The sequence below is a fragment of the Staurois parvus genome, unplaced genomic scaffold (assembly GCF_062004578.1).
Source record: "Staurois parvus isolate SC_StPar_1 unplaced genomic scaffold, SC_StPar_1.0 ptg001349l, whole genome shotgun sequence".
Taxonomy (NCBI): Eukaryota; Metazoa; Chordata; class Amphibia; order Anura; family Ranidae; genus Staurois; species Staurois parvus.
This window is the reverse complement of record NW_028319145.1, coordinates 4283073-4303555: the sequence shown is the minus strand read 5'-3', so window position 1 is coordinate 4303555 and position 20483 is coordinate 4283073. Positions and strand designations below refer to the sequence as shown.

The 20483-nt window shown below is 50.4% G+C and overlaps 1 protein-coding gene across 2 annotated transcripts in view; it reads right to left on the bottom strand.

Annotated features, from left to right (window-relative positions):
* The window catches only part of SLC17A9 (solute carrier family 17 member 9), a 34497-nt gene that overhangs the window by 7451 nt on the left and 6563 nt on the right, over positions 1-20483 (bottom strand). The window contains exons 1-7 of one of the 2 annotated variants that reach the window (XM_089661556.1): positions 17536-17819; positions 10312-10509; positions 9507-9646; positions 7245-7344; positions 5719-5849; positions 2595-2688; positions 750-846 (exon numbers count right to left, since the gene is read on the bottom strand). In XM_089661556.1, the coding sequence (XP_089517682.1) occupies positions 750-846; positions 2595-2688; positions 5719-5849; positions 7245-7344; positions 9507-9646; positions 10312-10509; positions 17536-17678 (903 nt within the window). In that variant the 5' untranslated portion in view covers positions 17679-17819. Of the gene's footprint in view, positions 1-749; positions 847-2594; positions 2689-5718; positions 5850-7244; positions 7345-9506; positions 9647-10311; positions 10510-17535; positions 17820-20483 lie in introns of those variants that run through there. The other variant, XM_089661557.1, reaches the window with a different exon arrangement.

The following is a 20483-nucleotide window of genomic DNA, read 5'->3' as shown; positions in this document are numbered from 1 at the left end:
CTTAGATTGTACGCCCCTTGAGGGTTAGGGACCTTAGATTGTACGCCCCTTGAGGGTTAGGGACCTTAGATTGTACCCCCCTTGAGGGTCAGGGACCTTAGATTGTACCCCCCTTGAGGGTCAGGGACCTTAGATTGTACGCCCCTTGAGGGTTAGGGACCTTAGATTGTACGTTTCTCGGGGTTAGGGACCTTAGATTATACGCCCCTTGAGGGTTAGGGACTGATGTGAATGTACAAAATATATGTAAAGCGCTGTGTAAATTGATGGCGCTATAGAAGTACCAGAAATAAATGTGTTGTGAATGGGCCCCAAGAGATGTCAACCTGTATGAAAAGGTCACTCCATTCTGCATTACTTGCACCCTGTTGGTATAATCAAACCCTTAGTTCACGCGTAATGCATTGGTGGGGGAGGACACGGACACAGCACCCCTCCCCCACTGACAACCAATCATCCTAAAGGGCGGCACAGACAACCATCTATTCTGTGTTCCCGATTTTGGAGACCAAAAATGCAGATGGACAGCTCTAGAAAGAGCAAAACGGCTTGAGGTTATAGGTTATATGGCTAGAGGTTATAGAGCCAAGCAGCATTTCAACTATAAACTGAAATGCTTTGTCTAGGGGGGGTCCCCCTTTAAATAGTGGTGCAGTTCTAGCAACATGCCAGTAGGTGGCGCATGAGGATCACAGAATTGAACTTTTAAAGGGATATTCCATTAGTTGCGCATGGCTGGAGCTGCTCACCTTGGACTCGGGGAAGCGATTCTTGAAGAAGATTGGCACCCAGGAGAAGAGGGTGAAGGCGCTGCTGGCTACGCTGACCTGGCCGATGATCACAGCCCTGAAGGAATAACAGAGAAGAGTTTAAATACAATCAGCGATTGGTTGGGATTACACCATGAGCGTTCCATTAACTGTTAAATCTGAACTCCGGCCTTCCCTTCAATCTTGTACACTTCTACAGGCTGCTCTCCTGGGCTGAAATGGCCTTTTCTGACTTGACTGCACACTGTGAGCTTCTCGCAGTGTACATTAAAAGCTGCAGCCTGTCCTATAGAGCTCCACCTCATTTCCTGGCTGGAGAGCACCTAGCATTATCCAGCCCTTTCCTCCCCCAGCCTGACAGCCCCAGGCCCACCCCTTTCATTCATTGGATTTCAGCTCTTTTCAACGGGAGGCCTTCCTAGGATATCCACCCATCAGGGCATTTTGATCAATTTGCATACCTCCTCCCAAAAGCCAGCTAGCAGCAGGACGGAGGGCTCTTGATAGGGGTGCTGTGATGGAAGCAATGTACAGCACCCTGCCGGCCCCTTCCACCCACCCTGATCTGCCTGCATTACATAGAGAAGCACAGGGGCCCAGTCATTACATCACTGGGCCTAAAAAATTTTTTTTTTTTTTTTATTTTAGTCCAATGCACCACATAGGTGTGAACACCAGCAATTGCAGCCAATGATATAACATTCTGGTTGCATTGGGCAACACCGCTGTACGCACCCTGGCATGAGCAGGCCCTTACCTGGACCACCATGAACTATACTCTCCCATAGGAATAAAAGCATATGGAGAGGGGACCCGGTGGGCAGGTGTGCCCTGTGGAAGTGGTTTGGAGGGTACGTATTTCACCAGGCAGGATGCCCTCAGAGGGGTAGGGACAGGGGCGGACTGACCATTTGGGAACTCGGGCACTGCCCGAGGGCCCGGGGTCAGTAGGGGGCCCCATGAGATGCCCCTGGTACCTTTCATAGGCTTTTTTGGGTGTGGTTTGAGTGTAGGCGAGGACACAGGGGCCCCATGATCTCCTATTGCCCGGGGGCCCCATGAGTTGTCAGTCTGCCCCTGGGTAGGGATATTGCTTAGCAGACAAATGTACAAAAAGGTGAAGTTATCCTTTAATGTAAAGCTAAGCCACTCTACCATGCAAACCTCCACAAGCTCCAATGCATGCTTTCTATTGGTCGGCAAGGCTGCCCTTCATGATGCGTACCCTCCAAACCACTTTCATAGGGCAGACCTGCACACCGGGTCCTCTTCTCCACAGGGGCGGACTGCCCATTCGAACACTCAGGCACTGCCCAGGAGCCTGGGGTCAGTAGGGGGCCCCATGAAATGCCCCCGATACCTTTTTTATAGGCTTTTTTGAGTTTGAGCAAGGACACAGGGGCCCCATGATCCCCTATTGTCCGGGGGCCCCATGAGTTGTCAGTCCGCACCTGCTTCTCCATATGCATTTATTCCTATGGGAGAGTCTCATGGCAGTCCAGGTAAGGGCCGGCTCACACCAGGGCTGTTGTGATGCGTGCAGCGGTGTTGCCCAATGCAACCAGAATGGAACCTCATTGGTGGTGATCACACCTCTGCATTGCCTTGCATTGGACTAAAATGATGCATGCATTTTTAGGCCCAGTGATGTAATAACTGGGTCCCTGTGCTTCTCTATGCAATGCAGGCAGATCAGGGTGGGTGGAAGGGGCCAGCAGGGTGCTCTACATCGCTTCCATCACAGCACCCCTATCAAGAGGCTTTTGGGGGACGTACTCGACTTCTACAAGGAAAAGGCTCTCATTGAGTCTATACAACACATACCAGACGGGAGCCTTCTTTAAGAGGTGCCTCCAGGGCATACTGGTCTTGACCGATGTAGTGAAGCCTCTTCCCAGGTCAGAAAACAAGAACTGTTCTGTGGAAGAAAAAAAACGATTCAATTATGTGGAGCAGCAGGCTCATAAACGCACCTTTTCACCTTCATCTTCCCTTACATTGTCAAGCTCTTCATCCTGCGAAACGGTATGTTCATTAGTTTTCTGCGAACCGGGACAAAGTCGCTGCGGTAGTTCCAGCTCAGAGGCTCTCCTTTCATAAGAATAGTGCGAATCAGGAAAATACTGCATCATGGCCACTAGATGGCACGTATGAACACATGAAATGAAGTACCTGCAAGGACTGAGTGCTCCATCTAGTGGCCACAATGTGGTATTTTCCCGATTCATGCTATTCTTATGAATTAAGAACATTAAGAACGTTGGAGAGAAAATAGTCAAACAGCGTCTGGTTTTGCCAGCATTCACATCGATTTTGCAGGACGATTAGCTCTGCTCCTTTGTGTTTCATACATCTAAGTTCCAGTGGTGCCAACGTCTAAATCCTTTCTATCTAGCTGTCTGCTTCCAGGTACAGACCCAGCCACTGGTGGCTTCCATCCCACTTCTAATCAGGACCACGGGTGGACTGACAACTCATGGGGCCCCCGAGCAATAGGGGATCATGGGGCTCCGGTGCCCTCGCCCACACTCAAATCACACCCAAAAAAGCCAACCAAGCAAGATCTTGTACTACCAGGGGCGGACTGACAACTCATGGGGCCCCCGGGCAATAGGGGATCATGGGGCCCCTGTGTCCTTGCCCAAACTCAAAAAAGCCTATGAAAAAGGTTCCAGGGGCATCTCATGGGGCCCCCTACTGACCCCGGGCCCTCGGGCAGTGCCCGAGTTCCCCAATGGTCAGTCCGCCGCTGCTCCTGATCATTGCTAGAGAACGGCAGCGATCTTTGACACATGACACAGGCATAGCCCACTGTTGTCACCAGCAGAGAGACCATGTAGCCATCGCTGGAGTGCATATAGACGGGAAGTGGCTGCAAAAAGGCTACAGGTGATCAGCAGCACTGCAACATAGGATGTAAAAAAAAAATATAAATAATGCCATTTTATAAAGGGTTTACGATGCGCAGTGCTTTAGCAAGCTAAATGTTGTCAGGTTCGGGTTTATATCTACTTTGTGAATGTAGGGGCTCCATTTAGTTTAAGGGGTCTTCTAATATCAGCAGCACCCTGGGTAGCTAGGGGTAGCATTTTCTCCAGATCCTTAACATCGCTGATCGATCTGAAGCTATCCCAGGGTTACATCCAGGCATGCTGCCAGACCCATCCACCTTACTAACCACTACGTATCTGCCACCCCTCTCTGCCAATCCCTCCACTGGCCTCCACTCAGTGTCCTCCTCCCTTCTCTGCCAATCCCTCCACTGGCCTCCACTCAGTGTCCCCCACCCCTCTCTGCCAATCCCTCCACTGGCCTCCACTCAGTGTCCTCCTCCCCTCTCTGCCAATCCCTCCACTGGCCTCCACTCAGTGTCCTCCACCCCTCTCTGCCAATCCCTCCACTGGCCTCCACTCATTGTCCTCCTCCCCTCTCTGCCAATCCCTCCACTGGCTTCCATTCAGTGTCCTCCTCCCCTCTCTGCCAATCCCTCCAATGGCCTCCACTCAGTGTCCTCCTCCCCTCTCTGCCAATCCCTCCAATGGCCTCCACTCAGTGTCCTCCTCCCCTCTCTGCCAATCCCTCCTCTGGCCTCCACTCAGTGTCCTCCTCCCCTCTCTGCCAATCCCTCCACTGATCTCCACTCATTGTCCTCCTCCCCTCTCTGCCAATCCCTCCACTGGCCTCCACTCAGCGTCCTCCTCCCCTCTCTGCCATTCCCTCCACTGGCCTCCACTCATTGTCCTCCTCCCCTCTCTGCCAATCCCTCCACTGGCTTCCATTTAGTGTCCTCCACCCCTCCCTGCCAATCCCTCCACTGGCCTCCAATCAGTGTACTTCACCCCTCTCTGCCAATCCCTCCACTGGCCTCAACTCGTGTCCTCCATCCCTCTCTGTCAATCCCTCCACTGGCCTCCACTCAGTGTCCTCCATCCCTCTCTGCCAATCCCTCCACTGGCCTCCATTCAGTGTCCTCCATCCCTCTCTGCCAATCCCTCCACTGGCCTCAACTCGTGTCCTCCATCCCTCTCTGCCAATCCCTCCACTGGCCTCCATTCAGTGTCCTCCTCCCCTCTCTGCCAATCCCTCCACCGGCCTCCATTCAGTGTCCTCCATCCCTCTCTGCCAATCCCTCCACTGGCCTCCACTCAGTGTCTTCCTCCCCTCTCTGCCAATCCCTCCACTGGCCTCCACTCAGTGTCCTCCTCCCCTCTCTGCCAATCCCTCCACTGGCCTCCACTCAGTGTCCTCCTCCCCTCTCTGCCAATCCCTCCACTGGCTTCCCATTGTCCAACGAATAAAATTCAAAACATTAACAATAACATATAAAGCCATTTATAACTCTGCCCCAAATTACATCACCAATCTTGTCTCCAAATATCACCCAAACCGTACTCTCCGCTCCTCCCATGACCTTCTGCTCTCTAGCTCCCTTGTCTCCTCCTCCCATTCTCCAGAGCTTCCCCCATCCTCTGGAACTCTCTACCCCAATCTATCAGACTATCGCCTACTCTGCTCACTTTTAGGCGATCTCTGAAAACCTATCTCTTCAGGGAAGCCTATCCTGCCCTCAGCTAATAATGGAATCTTCTGTTCCTCCTATTAGTCCATCCGCCACAGTTATTACCTTTTGTACCACTAGCCCCTCCCTCTTAGATTGTAAGCTCCCAGGATCAGGGCCCTCCTATCCATCTTGTATTGAACTGTATTGTTGCTGTATTGTCTCCCACTATAATGTAAAGAGCTGAGCAAACTGTTAGCGTGATATAAATCCTGTATTATAATAATAATAATGGCCAAAAAAAAAAAAATCAATGGTCATTCAGGCTCCACGTTGTTTCATTTTCCATGCCAAGCCAGAAGGAATGATCACCCAAGATAGTGTGAAATCTGCAGCAGATATTCCCTGAGCTCTGGTTGTACCCCCCAGATGTACAGGGGGAAGACTTACTTTTCTCCTTTAGCATGTAGGTACCCAGACAGTAGCTCCAGGCCAAGGCAAGGAATCCAGCAAAATAAAAGACATAATCCCAGCCGTACCAATCCTGAATAAGAGAACCAGCTCCACCAATCAGCAGTGTCCTGAAACATTGAGAAAGAGTGTGAACACACCAATCACTGCTTAGATTTTGCCTTCCCTTATTTTAAGTACAGTGACATCATTGGGTCTCTGTGCGTCTCTACGCAATGCAGTCGAATCATGGCTGGTGAGAGGGGCCTCCAGGGTGCTGTATATAGCTTCCTGAAACATCACAGCACCCTGACTCATTCACCCAAGAGCCCCCAGTCCTGATACAAACAGACTGTCCTAGCCAACAGAAAAATATATCATTGGAAGGGTTTTGTTATAACAGACCAAATAGGAAGTAAGAGACTTACATTTTTAGGGTTTACATATAGATCCGGTTGGCTGCAACATTCAAATAAGAGGATTAGAAGGGAAAGCCCAACGCTAGAACTAGAAGGGAAAGCCCAGCGCTAGAACTGGAAGGGAAAGCCCAGCGCTAGAACTGGAAGGGAAAGCCCAGCGCTAGAACTGGAAGGGAAAGCCCAGCGCTAGAACTGGAAGGGAAAGCCCAGCGCTAGAACTGGAAGGGAAAGCCCAGCGCTAGAACTGGAAGGGAAAGCCCAGCGCTAGAACTGGAAGGGAAAGCCCAGCGCTAGAACTGGAAGGGAAAGCCCAGCGCTAGAACTGGAAGGGAAAGCCCAGCGCTAGAACTGGAAGGGAAAGCCCAGCGCTAGAACTGGAAGGGAAAGCCCAGCGCTAGAACTGGAAGGGAAAGCCCAGCGCTAGAACTGGAAGGGAAAGCCCAGCGCTAGAACTGGAAGGGAAAGCCCAGCGCTAGAACTGGAAGGGAAAGCCCAGCGCTAGAACTGGAAGGGAAAGCCCAGCACTAGAACTGGAAGGGAAAGCCCAGCACTAGAACTGGAAGGGAAAGCCCAGCACTAGAACTGGAAGGGAAAGCCCAGCACTAGAACTGGAAGGGAAAGCCCAGCACTAGAACTGGAAGGGAAAGCCCAGCACTAGAACTGGAAGGGAAAGCCCAGCACTAGAACTGGAAGGGAAAGCCCAGCACTAGAACTGGAAGGGAAAGCCCAGCACTAGAACTGGAAGGGAAAGCCCAGCACTAGAACTGGAAGGGAAAGCCCAGCACTAGAACTGGAAGGGAAAGCCCAGCACTAGAACTGGAAGGGAAAGCCCAGCAGTAGAACTGGAAGGGAAAGCCCAGCACTAGAACTGGAAGGGAAAGCCCAGCACTAGAACTGGAAGGGAAAGCCCAGAACTAGAATTGGAAGGGAAAGCCCAGCGCTAGAACTAGAAGGGAAACATCTGCACTATAAATTAGAAGAGAAAGACCAGCTCTAGTCTTCTGAGAAAACAGGGGTAAGAGAATGAGCCATGGAGACAAACCCGGGAGGGAATCATAGATGGCAGATGTAACATTGGAGAAGATGGATTTCAAAAGTCCATTTTACCCGCACTGGGAGCCACAGCCAACAAAGCTGCAGAAGAAGGCGCGTTCTTTGTCTCGGACTCGCACGGCGAACACACTGCTTAAAGCCGGGAAGTGAACTCCTAGAAGACAAATACAAAGAATTAATAGTTATTAGTAGATAAGGTTGAAAAGTAAAATGCAGGTAATACGGACCCTCAAGTTCAACCATAAATACAGTAAATTCACCTCTTATCTCTCAGGTTTTCACACCGAATGCCCTTTACTAAATGTTTTCACTAGTGCACTGCACTCATGTAGTCGTTAGGGGAATGGATCACAAGCCGCTTGAAGCTTTACACAAGTTTGACCAAGCCCTACACGACATCCCACGTTTCATCCATGTCCATGTGATTCCAAATAGCCAGCTGTGGAAAGTAGGGTGACCCTTTCATAGATGAACTAATTGGCAGGTTTGTAGAAGTCTAAGGCGATTTTTCCAACCACCGACTCCCTGCGGAAGTTGGTGATCGGAGAAATCCCCATAGACGTCTACAAACCTGCCAACTAATTCAACTATGAAGGGGTCACCCTACTTTCCACAGCAGGCTGTCTGGAATCACATAGACATGGATGAAACGTGGGATGTCGTGTAGGGCATGGTCAAACGTGTGTAAAGCTTCAAGCGGCTTGTGATCCATTCCCCTATCGACTACATGAGTGCAGTGCACTGGTGAAAACATTTAGGAAAGGGCATTCGTCATTCACTGCCCACTTGGAGCCAAGTAAAGGGTTCTGTTGTTTGACATCCCCCACCTCACCTATTAGGAGAACATGGGATTCTATTTAGGGCTCCTAGCTCTTGAGACATGGATTCAAAACAGGATTGTGGAGCAGATGTCTACCTCCATCCTGATCTGCAGCCTTGTCGATCTTTTCACTGTACAGTGCAGACAGGCTGAATGTAAACAAAGCCATGTTTACACTGAAGCAGCCCTGTGATGACAGCTCTCAAACAAAGGGAAGGAAAAGACTGGGGTAAGTGGTTATATTTGCAGCTAAAGGAGAAGCACGGCATTAGCTTCTGCTGATGGTAAATGGGTACCTGGAAAGGGCTTGTTCACACCAGAAAACAAACTCAAGTCTTTTGAAGGACAAGATGCAGGTCAGTACCCTAAAGAAGGAGCATGTGCCAGCTTTCCCCAAAGTGTAGCCTGCCAGCACATCGCAAAGGTCTACCAAATCCAATAGAGGTCCATGCCCTTGCCACTTCTAGACGTGATGAGGCATCTGGTGGGATCAAGACTGATGGGAGTTACTACAATGTAACAAAGGTCTACCAAATCCAATAGAGGTCCATGCCCTTGCCACCTCTAGACATGACGAGGCATCTGGTGGGATCAAGACTGATGGGAGTTAGTACAGTGTAACAAAGGTCTACCAAATCCAATGGAGGTCCATGCCCTTGCCACCTCTAGACGTGACATCTGGTGGGATCAAGACTAATGGGAGTTACTACAGTGTAACAAAGGTCTATCAAATCCAATAGAGGTCCATGCCCTTGCCACCTCTAGACATGACGAGGCATCTGGTGGGATCAAGACTGATGGGAGTTACTACAATGTAACAAAGGTCTACCAAATCCAACGGAGGTCCATGCTCTTGCCACCTCTAGACGTGACATCTGGTGGGATCAAGACTAATGGGAGTTACTACAGTGTAACAAAGGTCTATCAAATCCAATAGAGGTCCATGCCCTTGCCACCTCTAGACATGACGAGGCATCTGGTGGGATCAAGACTGATGGGAGTTACTACAATGTAACAAAGGTCTACCAAATCCAATGGAGGCCCATGCCCTTGCCACTTCTAGACGTGACGAGGTCTCTGGTGGGATCAAGACTGATGGGAGTTACTACAATGTAACAAAGGTCTACCAAATCCAACGGAGGTCCATGCCCTTGCCACCTCTAGACATGACGAGGCATCTGGTGGGATCAAGACTGATGGGAGTTACTACAATGTAACAAAGGTCTACCAAATCCAATGGAGGCCCATGCCCTTGCCACTTCTAGACGTGACGAGGTCTCTGGTGGGATCAAGACTGATGGGAGTTACTACAATGTAACAAAGGTCTACCAAATCCAACGGAGGTCCATGTCCTTGCCACCTCTAGACATGACGAGGCATCTGGTGGGATCAAGACTGATGGGAGTTACTACAATGTAACAAAGAATGGGAAACTTTGCTTTGTATGATACATTGACAGGACCTCTTTACCATCATCCTATGTGCTCATGTCTCACCTTGTAACAGTCCCATTAGGAAACGCAGGAAACTGACCAGATAGAGGGATGCTGTGGTTGCACGAGCGGCCAGAGGGGTGACAATCGTGATAAGCCCCCATAGCAGAGCGGACACCAGGAGGACTCTTTCCCCACCGACTCTAGAGACAGAAAACAGAATGTTATCAGCAGGAAGAGGACAGGCAAACCCCCCCCCCCCCCCCCACAACTAAGAACTGGGTGAGGTTAGCCCAGCAACCATTCAGCCTCTCCCAATCATGTGTACCAGTCAACAACAACAGAATGGAAATAGCTAACAAGAATCACGCAGGTGTCAACGTACAAAAAGTTTGGCCTAAACAATCACAGGGGCGTAACAAATGACCACTGTACTGTTTGCAATGATTATTTCCTGTGATCGTCAGCTCCATCTAGTGGCCATAATGTGGTATTTTTCTAAAAGACCTCAATCACAAAAATACTGCATTATGGTCACTAGATGGAGCTGATGATCATAGGAGAAGCCAACTGCAAGCACGATTATATCTGGCCATAAGGGTGCCCCCTAGGCTGGCTGGGCAAAGCGTAGAAAGCAGGGGCGGACTGATCATTCGAGCACTCAAGCACTGCCCGAGGGCCCGGGGTCAGTAGGGGGCCCCAAGAGATGCCCCTGATACCTTTCATAGGCTTTTTTGGGTGTGGTTTGAGTGTGGGCGAGGACACAGGGGCCCCATGATCCCCTATTGCCCGGGGGCCCCATGAGTTGTCAGTCCGCCCCTGGTAGGAAGCTGGAATCTGTTTCGGAGTTCCACCTCCAGCTACTCACTTGTCGCTCAGGTGACCTCCGGCGACTTGCGTCAGGCAGTAGCCCCAGAAGAAGCTGCTCAGAGCCAACCCGGTCTGCTTCTTGTTCCATCCAAACTGCTCGCTCATCGACACAGCGCAAATGGGCAAACTGGAGCGAGCCGAGTACAGGAAGCACGTCCCCGCCAGGAGGGTGAACATCCAGAGCCGAGTCTCCCACCTGCCAACATATGACCAACCAGATCAATATTCCAATAATCCATCCAAATACAATGTATAAACACCCATTCATTTGTATACAATCGACCCACGTTTTCCCCGCCTCCCAATCGTTAATAGAGACCTGGAGCTGTCTTGGACAGCTCAGTCACTGTGTGGGAGCGCGCAGGCAGCACAGGAACCTCTGCTGCCCATGGACCTATATGTGTGGCTTGTGGGTGTTATCTGGGCGGCCAGAGCTTAAAGCATCTACCCAGCCAATTTGTTTAGTTTTAGAAGGAGTGGGAACGATTAGAACCCCTGTCAGGTTTTTGCTGCTATCCAGGGCTCCATAAGAGCTCATTCACAGTATGGGCGCCCAAGTGCGCATGCTTTTTTCACATTCCAGAAAGCTCGCATTTTAGGGCCATATAAAATGAATGGGCTGCCCTATGTCGGGACACTTGCAAAAAAATTTTGTTTGTCAACGTGTGGCACCAAAACACATGGCACTACAGTAACATGCGTTTTGGCAGGTGTGAGTGCCACCCGCAGGCTAAACAGCATAGGGGTGCCATTAGGAATTGATGGCACCTCTGCGTGTCTGCAAAGGGTGAGTGTGTTTTTGTGCGGTGAAAAAAAATGCTCAGCCGCCTGTTTTTACCACCCCACCACAAGTGTAAATGAGGTCTTAGAGCACGGGTGTCAAACTGGCAGCCCTCCAGCTGTTGCCAAACTACAAGTCTCATGAGGCATTGCAAGATTGACAGGTACAAGCATGATGCCCAAAGGCAGAGGCATGACGGGACTTGTAGTTTCACAACAGCTGGAGGACCGCCAGTTTGACACCCCTGACTTAGAGGGAGCAGGTATCCCCATTGGATGATTTCCTCTCGCCTCTTATTCTGGTGACAACTCTAAAATGTAAGATTTGCCCACACTTTCTGTCCTGTTGATAGTGGTCACCAGTAGAAAAGGGGAACCCTCTCCAGTAGAGGCACAAGCAGCAATAAAAACCTGACAGGAGTGCCAATCCTTCCCTAATCCATCCAAAAATGGAAAAAAAATTGGCTTTACATACACTTTATTAGCACACATTGTCCAGAGAGCATTGCCTGAAGTCTCTTTATCCTGAGCTTTACCTTTAGACCAGGCTAGGCTTTAGAGCACGGGTGTCAAACTGGTGGCCCTCCAGCTGTTGCCAAACTACAAGTCCCATGAGGCATTGCAAGATTGACAGTTACAAGTATGACTCCCAAAAGGCAGAGGCATGATGGGATTTGTAGTTTCGCAACAGCTGGAGGGCCGCCAGTTTGACACCCCTGCTTTAGACAGTTATTTATTTCAGGTACTTATATAGCACCATCAACTTACGCAGCACTTTACATATATATTGTACATTCACATCAGTTCCTAACCCTCAAGGGGCGTACAATCTAAGGTCCCTAACCCTCAAGGGGCGTACAATCTAAGGTCCCTAACCCTCAAGGGGCGCACAATCTAAGGTCCCTAACCCTCAAGGGGCGTACAATCTAAGGTCCCTAACCCTCAAGGGGCGCACAATCTAAGGTCCCTAACCCTCAAGGGGCGTACAATCTAAGGTCCCTAACCCTCAAGGGGCGCACAATCTAAGGTCCCTAACCCTCAAGGGGCGTACAATCTAAGGTCCCTAACCCTCAAGGGGCGTACAATCTAAGGTCCCTAACCCTCAAGGGGCGTACAATCTAAGGTCCCTAACCCTCAAGGGGCGTACAATCTAAGGTCCCTAACCCTCAAGGGGCGTACAATCTAAGGTCCCTAACCCTCAAGGGGCGTACAATCTAAGGTCCCTAACCCTCAAGGGGCGTACAATCTAAGGTCCCTAACCCTCAAGGGGTGTACAATCTAAGGTCCCTAACCCTCAAGGGGTGTACAATCTAAGGTCCCTAACTCACATTCATACATACACATACTAGGGCCAATTTAGACAGGAGCCAATGTTACCTACCAGCATGTCTTTGGAGTGTAGGAGGAAACCAGAGTACCCGGAGGAAACCCACGCAGGCACAGGGAGAACATGCAAACTCCAGGCAGGTGGTGCCATGGTTGGGATTTGAACCAATGACCCTAGTACTGTCAGGCGGAAGTGCTGACCATTTAGCCACTGTGCTGGTCATTAAAAGAAATACCTGATTGGCCATTCCAAGCAACACAGACAGTTCTGCTTCTTCCCAGATGCATGGCAGAGCAGATCCTCATTACAAAGATAAAGAGAGCCACAGGCAGGGGTGCCAAAACACAAATCGAATCCCACAATCAGTGTCCTGCGGACAGACATGTGCCGTCCCACACCTGACGCCTAATTCTGACCCACGGAGTTTTAGCTTTCCTCTACCTTCTATGTCATAGCTCAGGGATGGGCAACTGTGGCCCTCCAGATGTTGGTGAACTACAAGTCCCATCATGCCTCTGCCTTTGGGAGTCATGCTTTTAACCAGGGGCAGACTGACCATTTGAGCACTCGGGCACTGCCCGAGGGCCCAGGGTCAGTAGGGGGCCCCATGAGATGCCCCTGGAACCTTTCATTGGCTTTTTCATAGGCTTTTTTGGGTGTGGGCGAGGACACAGGGGCCCCATGATCCCCTATTGCCCGGGGGCCCCATGTGTTCTCAGTCCACCCCTGCTTGTAACGGTCAGTTTTGCAATGCCTCATGGGACTTGTAGTTCTACAACAGCTGGAGGGTCACAGTTGCCCACCCGTCATAGCTCTTTCGTTTTCTGGCAGCATCTAATGCCAGTGCCTATGCTGGCCCAGCTCCTCTGCCCCTCCCCTCCCTATATATGGCTAGAATTGCTGGGCTAGGAGGGAAGGGGAATACTATAGAATGTGGCTTGAATGGCAGCTCCGAGTCTGCCGACATCACAACCAAGATGGCGGTGCCGCTGGGCACTGTCGGGGCTTTTAGAGGGAGAATTTTACAGATAGATAAAATCGATAAAGTCTGGATTCACACTTCTGCATTGCACTTTTCATACCGGAATGGAAGGCTGGAAATCTCTGTAGTAGTTACAGCTACTACAGCGATAGCAGCTGTCTTCCGGGTTTTTCCCCGGGCATTGCACAGAATTTTGCTCTGCCATTCACAGAACGTCTCGTATTTTTTTTTTTTTTTTTTTTTACAAGGCATTCTCTGATTGAATGAGGTGGAAATTGTGATGTCATTCCCCCACCTCTCCACCTCACCCAATCAAAGAACACCTTGTATTCATGACCACACCAAATAACGTTCGATCGAAATCCACTCTGTATACGGTCCAGTCATCCCCATATCGGACCGGCCACTGGAGGGGTACATGAGATTGTCATTGGAGGACAAAGACGGATTTCTTCCTATGGGCCTGATGACACTCTATGGCTAGTTTACACTTATGGTTAGGAGGCGGTAAAACTAAGAACCAGTTTACTGTCCTTCAGACTTTAGGGGGGCTGGATTGTGGTCAGCTGCAGTAGAAAATGTCCCAGACCCAGTGTAATTGAGAATAAACATGACCTCAGGGTTAATGGTCAGTGGGAGGAACGGAGCCCCATCGTTGGCGTCAGTGGGAGGAACGGAGCCCCATCGTTGGCGTCAGTGGGAGGAACGGAGCCCCATCGTTGGCGTCAGTGGGAGGAACGGAGCCCCATCGTTGGCGTCAGTGGGAGGAACGGAGCCCCATCGTTGGCGTCAGTGGGAGGAACGGAGCCCCATCGTTGGCGTCAGTGGGAGGAACGGAGCCCCATCGTTGGCGTCAGTGGGAGGAACGGAGCCCCATCGTTGGCGTCAGTGGGAGGAACGGAGCCCCATCGTTGGCGTCAGTGGGAGGAACGGAGCCCCATCGTTGGCGTCAGTGGGAGGAACGGAGCCCCATCGTTGGCGTCAGTGGGAGGAACGGAGCCCCATCGTTGGCGTCAGTGGGAGGAACGGAGCCCCATCGTTGGCGTCAGTGGGAGGAACGGAGCCCCATCGTTGGCGTCAGTGGGAGGAACGGAGCCCCATCGTTGGCGTCAGTGGGAGGAACGGAGCCCCATCGTTGGCGTCAGTGGGAGGAACGGAGCCCCATCGTTGGCGTCAGTGGGAGGAACGGAGCCCCATCGTTGGCGTCAGTGGGAGGAACGGAGCCCCATCGTTGGCGTCAGTGGGAGGAACGGAGCCCCATCGTTGGCGTCAGTGGGAGGAACGGAGCCCCATCGTTGGCGTCAGTGGGAGGAACGGAGCCCCATCGTTGGCGTCAGTGGGAGGAACGGAGCCCCATCGTTGGCGTCAGTGGGAGGAACGGAGCCCCATCGTTGGCGTCAGTGGGAGGAACGGAGCCCCATCGTTGGCGTCAGTGGGAGGAACGGAGCCCCATCGTTGGCGTCAGTGGGAGGAACGGAGCCCCATCGTTGGCGTCAGTGGGAGGAACGGAGCCCCATCGTTGGCGTCAGTGGGAGGAACGGAGCCCCATCGTTGGCGTCAGTGGGAGGAACGGAGCCCCATCGTTGGCGTCAGTGGGAGGAACGGAGCCCCATCGTTGGCGTCAGTGGGAGGAACGGAGCCCCATCGTTGGCGTCAGTGGGAGGAACGGAGCCCCATCGTTGGCGTCAGTGGGAGGAACGGAGCCCCATCGTTGGCGTCAGTGGGAGGAACGGAGCCCCATCGTTGGCGTCAGTGGGAGGAACGGAGCCCCATCGTTGGCGTCAGTGGGAGGAACGGAGCCCCATCGTTGGCGTCAGTGGGAGGAACGGAGCCCCATCGTTGGCGTCAGTGGGAGGAACGGAGCCCCATCGTTGGCGTCAGTGGGAGGAACGGAGCCCCATCGTTGGCGTCAGTGGGAGGAACGGAGCCCCATCGTTGGCGTCAGTGGGAGGAACGGAGCCCCATCGTTGGCGTCAGTGGGAGGAACGGAGCCCCATCGTTGGCGTCAGTGGGAGGAACGGAGCCCCATCGTTGGCGTCAGTGGGAGGAACGGAGCCCCATCGTTGGCGTCAGTGGGAGGAACGGAGCCCCATCGTTGGCGTCAGTGGGAGGAACGGAGCCCCATCGTTGGCGTCAGTGGGAGGAACGGAGCCCCATCGTTGGCGTCAGTGGGAGGAACGGAGCCCCATCGTTGGCGTCAGTGGGAGGAACGGAGCCCCATCGTTGGCGTCAGTGGGAGGAACGGAGCCCCATCGTTGGCGTCAGTGGGAGGAACGGAGCCCCATCGTTGGCGTCAGTGGGAGGAACGGAGCCCCATCGTTGGCGTCAGTGGGAGGAACGGAGCCCCATCAATGATACATACTAGTGGGAGGAAAATTACCCCAAGGGCCAGATAAAGACTAGCAAAGGGCCGCAGTTTGGAGACCACCATTTGAGAACAATCAGTTCACTTTAAACAGAACTTCACCTATCACAACATGATAAGAAACAATGTTCTCTAGGAAAGTGATCGCCATTTTGCCGAAGCCCAGAGCCCCTGAGCAGCAGTAAATCTTTAGGCTGTCAGCAGATCTCCCTTTAGATTTCAGGTGCCAAAAAATAGAGAGTAATTGAGCATGTGCAGAGCGGGGCGGGACAGTGTATTACCGGACTGTAAACAGTATAGACACTTAATGGTAATGTTTTACACAACTGTACCTGCAAAAGGGGCCAGCCTGGGATCAGCAGACTTCATTTTCTGATTATAGTTCTACTTTAAGGCAGAATCCTTTAAAATTCTCACAACGATCAAGTTGTTATTTTGAATATATAAAGAAAAAAAAACAAAAAAAACAAAAAAAACACCACACACACACACAACAAAAAACAAAAGAAAAAAAACACAAAATTTCTTATGATGAATAAAAAAAAAAAAAAAAAAAAAAAAAAAAAAAAACAAACACAACTCCTGAGTTCAGTCAGGTGACCTAAGTCCTAAGGTGACCTAAGGCACTGCATCACATGATCTCTGAGGAGCCCATTGCATTCAATCAGCAGAACTGGTTCCCTATATAAATACATAGAAACACACTATGGAAGACAAACACACAGGTGAGGTTGTCAGCTGACATGGTCATCCAATAACCAGGAATAATACAGATCCCCTTTAAGGGCCCTCCTGCAGGTTTATGGGGGTCAGCGGTCACAGCCATCCTCTGTTTATTATATAAACTGTATCAGGCTTCTCTATGAAAACAAGTGAAACTGTCACTTTGTAACACAAATCTGGATCGTTAAATCAATAAAACACAAAAACATTCAGGACAAATCCAGTCTGGTATCTCACAGTGGATCTACAGATCTAGCAGGTGATGATGGTTAAGTTGGTGCTTGGGGATTTAACACCCAAGCAACACAAGCCTCAGCAGACCCTGAGAAACATGATGGGACTTGTAGTTCCAACCCAGCAACACAGGTCCCGGCAGACCCTGAGAAACATGCTGGGACTTGTAGTTCCAGCCCAGCAGCACAGGTCCCGGCAGACCCCGGGAAACATGCTGGGACTTGCAGTTCCACCCCAGCAACACAGGTCCAGGCAGACCCTAAGATGCATGCTAGGACTTGTAGTTCCACCCCAGTAACACAAGCATCAACACACCCTGAGATACATGCTAGAACTTGTAGTTTCACCCCAGCAACACAAGTCTCAGCAGACCCTGAGAAGCATGCTGGGACTTGCAGTTCCACCCCAGCAACACAGGTCCTGGCAGACCCTAAGATGCATGCTGGGACTTCTGGTTCCACCCCAGTAACACAAGCATCAACAAACCCTGAGAAACATGCTGGGACTTGTAGTTCCACCTCAGCAGCACAGGTTCCAGCAGACCCCGAGAAACATGCTGGGACTTGCAGTTCCACCCCAGCAACACAGGTCCAGGCAGACCCTGAGATGAATGCTGGGACTTGTAGTTCCACCCCAGTAACACAAGGATCAACACACCCTGACATACATGCTGGGACTTGTAGTTTCACCCCAGCAACACAAGTCTCAGCAGACCCTGAGAAGCATTCTGGCACTTGTGATTCCACCCTAGTTTAGCAATAGTCCAAGGCACCTCATCCCCAGGTCCATCACACCCCATGTGTCCACTTACTCTGACCAGTGCTGGTCCCCACTGAGCTTCTTGGTTCGGTCTCCATGCTGGGGGCTCCTAGGAGGGCTCTGCAGCTCATCATTCTGTAACAGGAGGTCCACGTCACTCTTATGGTAGTCATTTCTGCCTCCCTTGGTGGCCATCCAGAAGGACAAGGGGGTGTCTACCCCACACTAGCCCAGAGAAGCATTTTTCCTACAACCTCCCCAGATGACCAGAGTCCTCCAACTCCTCCTGATTGACTAAAGCTGCAGCACTGAGAGTTTCCTGTAACTCCAGGCAGAGTGGGGGAGGGATTGGCTTTTACATCACAGATAAACTTTTTTATTTCCACGTGTCAGCTGTAGAAGGTTTCCTGTTCCTGGTGTACAGGCTGTGCAGGAACTAAACTGGGTCACTAAAGGTGGGGACTGCTCATGAAATGCCACTTCCACAGGCAGCAGTCACCTAACAACTGACACCCTGTCCTATTGCTCAGACCTCATTACAATGTATAGTCGCTGCTTTCATCTAAGGTCCACTTCATGCATGCTAAGACAGGATCCTAACGTCCTACAAACAGGTCTTTAGAGTGTGGGAAGACACTGGCTCATACGAACTCCATGCAGGTAGTGTCCTGGCTGGGATTCAAACCAACAATCCATAGGCTGCAAGGCAGGAGGTTTAGCCATTAGGCCACTACAAGCTTTCCTGCCAAGGGCTCATGCCTTTTGGAATCAGATCCATGCACTGTCTTGCTCCACGTCGGTTCTTGTATTTAGAAGGCCATTTGCCCCTTTTAGGACGCATCCAACTGACCAGGTTTGTCCACAACTGATCTGCAGCTGGACCCAAATTTCTGTTTTGGCTTTTTTACAAATGTTACCATGTTGGGACTAAACTCATGTCCCTCTGTTCACTACAATGTGTTCTTCTTGTGGACCCAAGCCATTCTGTCCTTACTTATAAACCCAGGTCTTTCTTTTTGGACCCAAGGCTTTTTGTCCTATCTTTGGACCCAAGTCATTCTGTGCCTCTTATGGACCCAATCATTCTGTCTTTGCTTTGGACTCAAGTCTTTCTGTCCTTCTTATGGACATGTCTTCCTGTCCTTCTTATGGACCCAATTCTTTCTGTCCTGGACAGAAGTCTTTTTGTCCTTATGGACCCAGGTCATTCTGTACCATTTATGGACTCAATCATTTTGGCCTTCCTTGGGACCTGAGTCATTCTGTCCTTCTTATGGACCCAAGCATTTCTGTTTTTCTTTTGAACCCAAGTCTTTCAGTTCTTCTTATAGACCCAAGTCTTTCTGTCCTTATGGGCCTAAGTCTGTATGTCCTTCCTTTAGGCCCAAGTCTTTCTGTTCTTCTTTTGTACCCAAGTCTTTCTGTCCACCTGATGGATCCAAGTCTTTCTGTCTTTCCTTTGAACCCAAGTCTTTCTGTCCTTCTTTTTGACCAAAGTCTTTCTGTTCTTCTTATGGACCCAGGTCTTTATATCCTTATGGACCCAGGTCTTTATATCCTTATGGACCCAAGGCTTTCTGTCCTTCCCTTGGACCCAAGGCTTTCTGTCCTTCCCTTGGACCCAAGGCTTTCTGTCCTTCCCTTGGACCCAAGGCTTTCTGTCCTTCCCTTGGACCCAAGGCTTTCTGTCCTTCCCTTGGACCCAAGGCTTTCTGTCCTTCCCTTGGACCCAAGGCTTTCTGTCCTTCCCTTGGACCCAAGGCTTTCTGTCCTTCCCTTGGACCCAAGGCTTTCTGTCCTTCCCTTGGACCCAAGGCTTTCTGTCCTTCCCTTGGAACCAAGGCTTTCTGTCCTTCCCTTGGAACCAAGGCTTTCTGTCCTTCCCTTGGAACCAAGGCTTTCTGTCCTTCTTATGAACCCAGTCCTTTCTGTTCTTCTTATGGACTCAAGTCTTGTCTGTCCTTTCTATGGGCCCAGGTCTTTCTGTCCTTCCCTTGGATCCAGGTCTTTCTGTCCTTCTTTTGGTCCTTGGTCTCTCTGACCTTACGGACCCAAGTCTTTCTGCCCTTCCTTTGGACCCTAGTCTTTCTTCCTTCATATGGACCCATGCCGTTATGTCATTCTTCCCCAATTTCTCTGTGCCTTTTTATTGACGCGGATTGCTCTGCAACTGATCCTGTTTTGTGTCCAATTTCCTGTCCTACCGCCCAAACACTCACTTTTACCATCACAACTGGCCCTCCTTTGGTCTCAAACACTTCGTTCTCTTTTTTCTCCACAACTGTGTTTCCTGTCCTCTGTCCATCTTTCCTGCACAAGTGTCCCTGTTTTGAGTCCCAAGCTGGTCCATCCTTTCCCCCACACCTGTCTCCTGTTTTGTGCACAGATTCCTATTCTTTTTTCAACCCGACTACATGTTTTTACCCCCCCCCCCAACACAAGTCTAAAAGGAACCCAAACTGGTGTATTTACTAAAGCTGGAGAGTGCAAAATCAGGCTCAGTTCTGCAAAGAAACCAATCAGCTTCCAGGTTTTATTGCCAAAACGTAATTGAACAAGCTGAGGTTAGAAGCTGATTGGTTTCTATGCATAAATGAGCCCGATTTTGCACTCTCCAACTTTAGTAAATACACCCCGAAGAGTCTCCCCAACGTTCACATACTCATCAAGATGTAGAAAGCGTAGACTCGTGAATGTTTGTTTTTTTTAATGTTACATTGTATCTTTTGCATTAAATATTGATACTATGTTTATTTTTGCTGCTCATCTGGAATGACAGAAGTCTGACAATGACCCAAACAACAAGCTTTCAGACCAATTTAATTTGGGGTTGATTTGATTTAAGACATAAATTGTGTGTCTTGGATAAAACCCCCCCAAAAAATATACAGTACATCGACTTCAATACGTTTTGTATCTTTTATTACTCTGCAAATACTGTACCTGTTGATCTGCCAGAAATACACTGATATTGTAACTTCCTGTAGTGTGCTGACAACT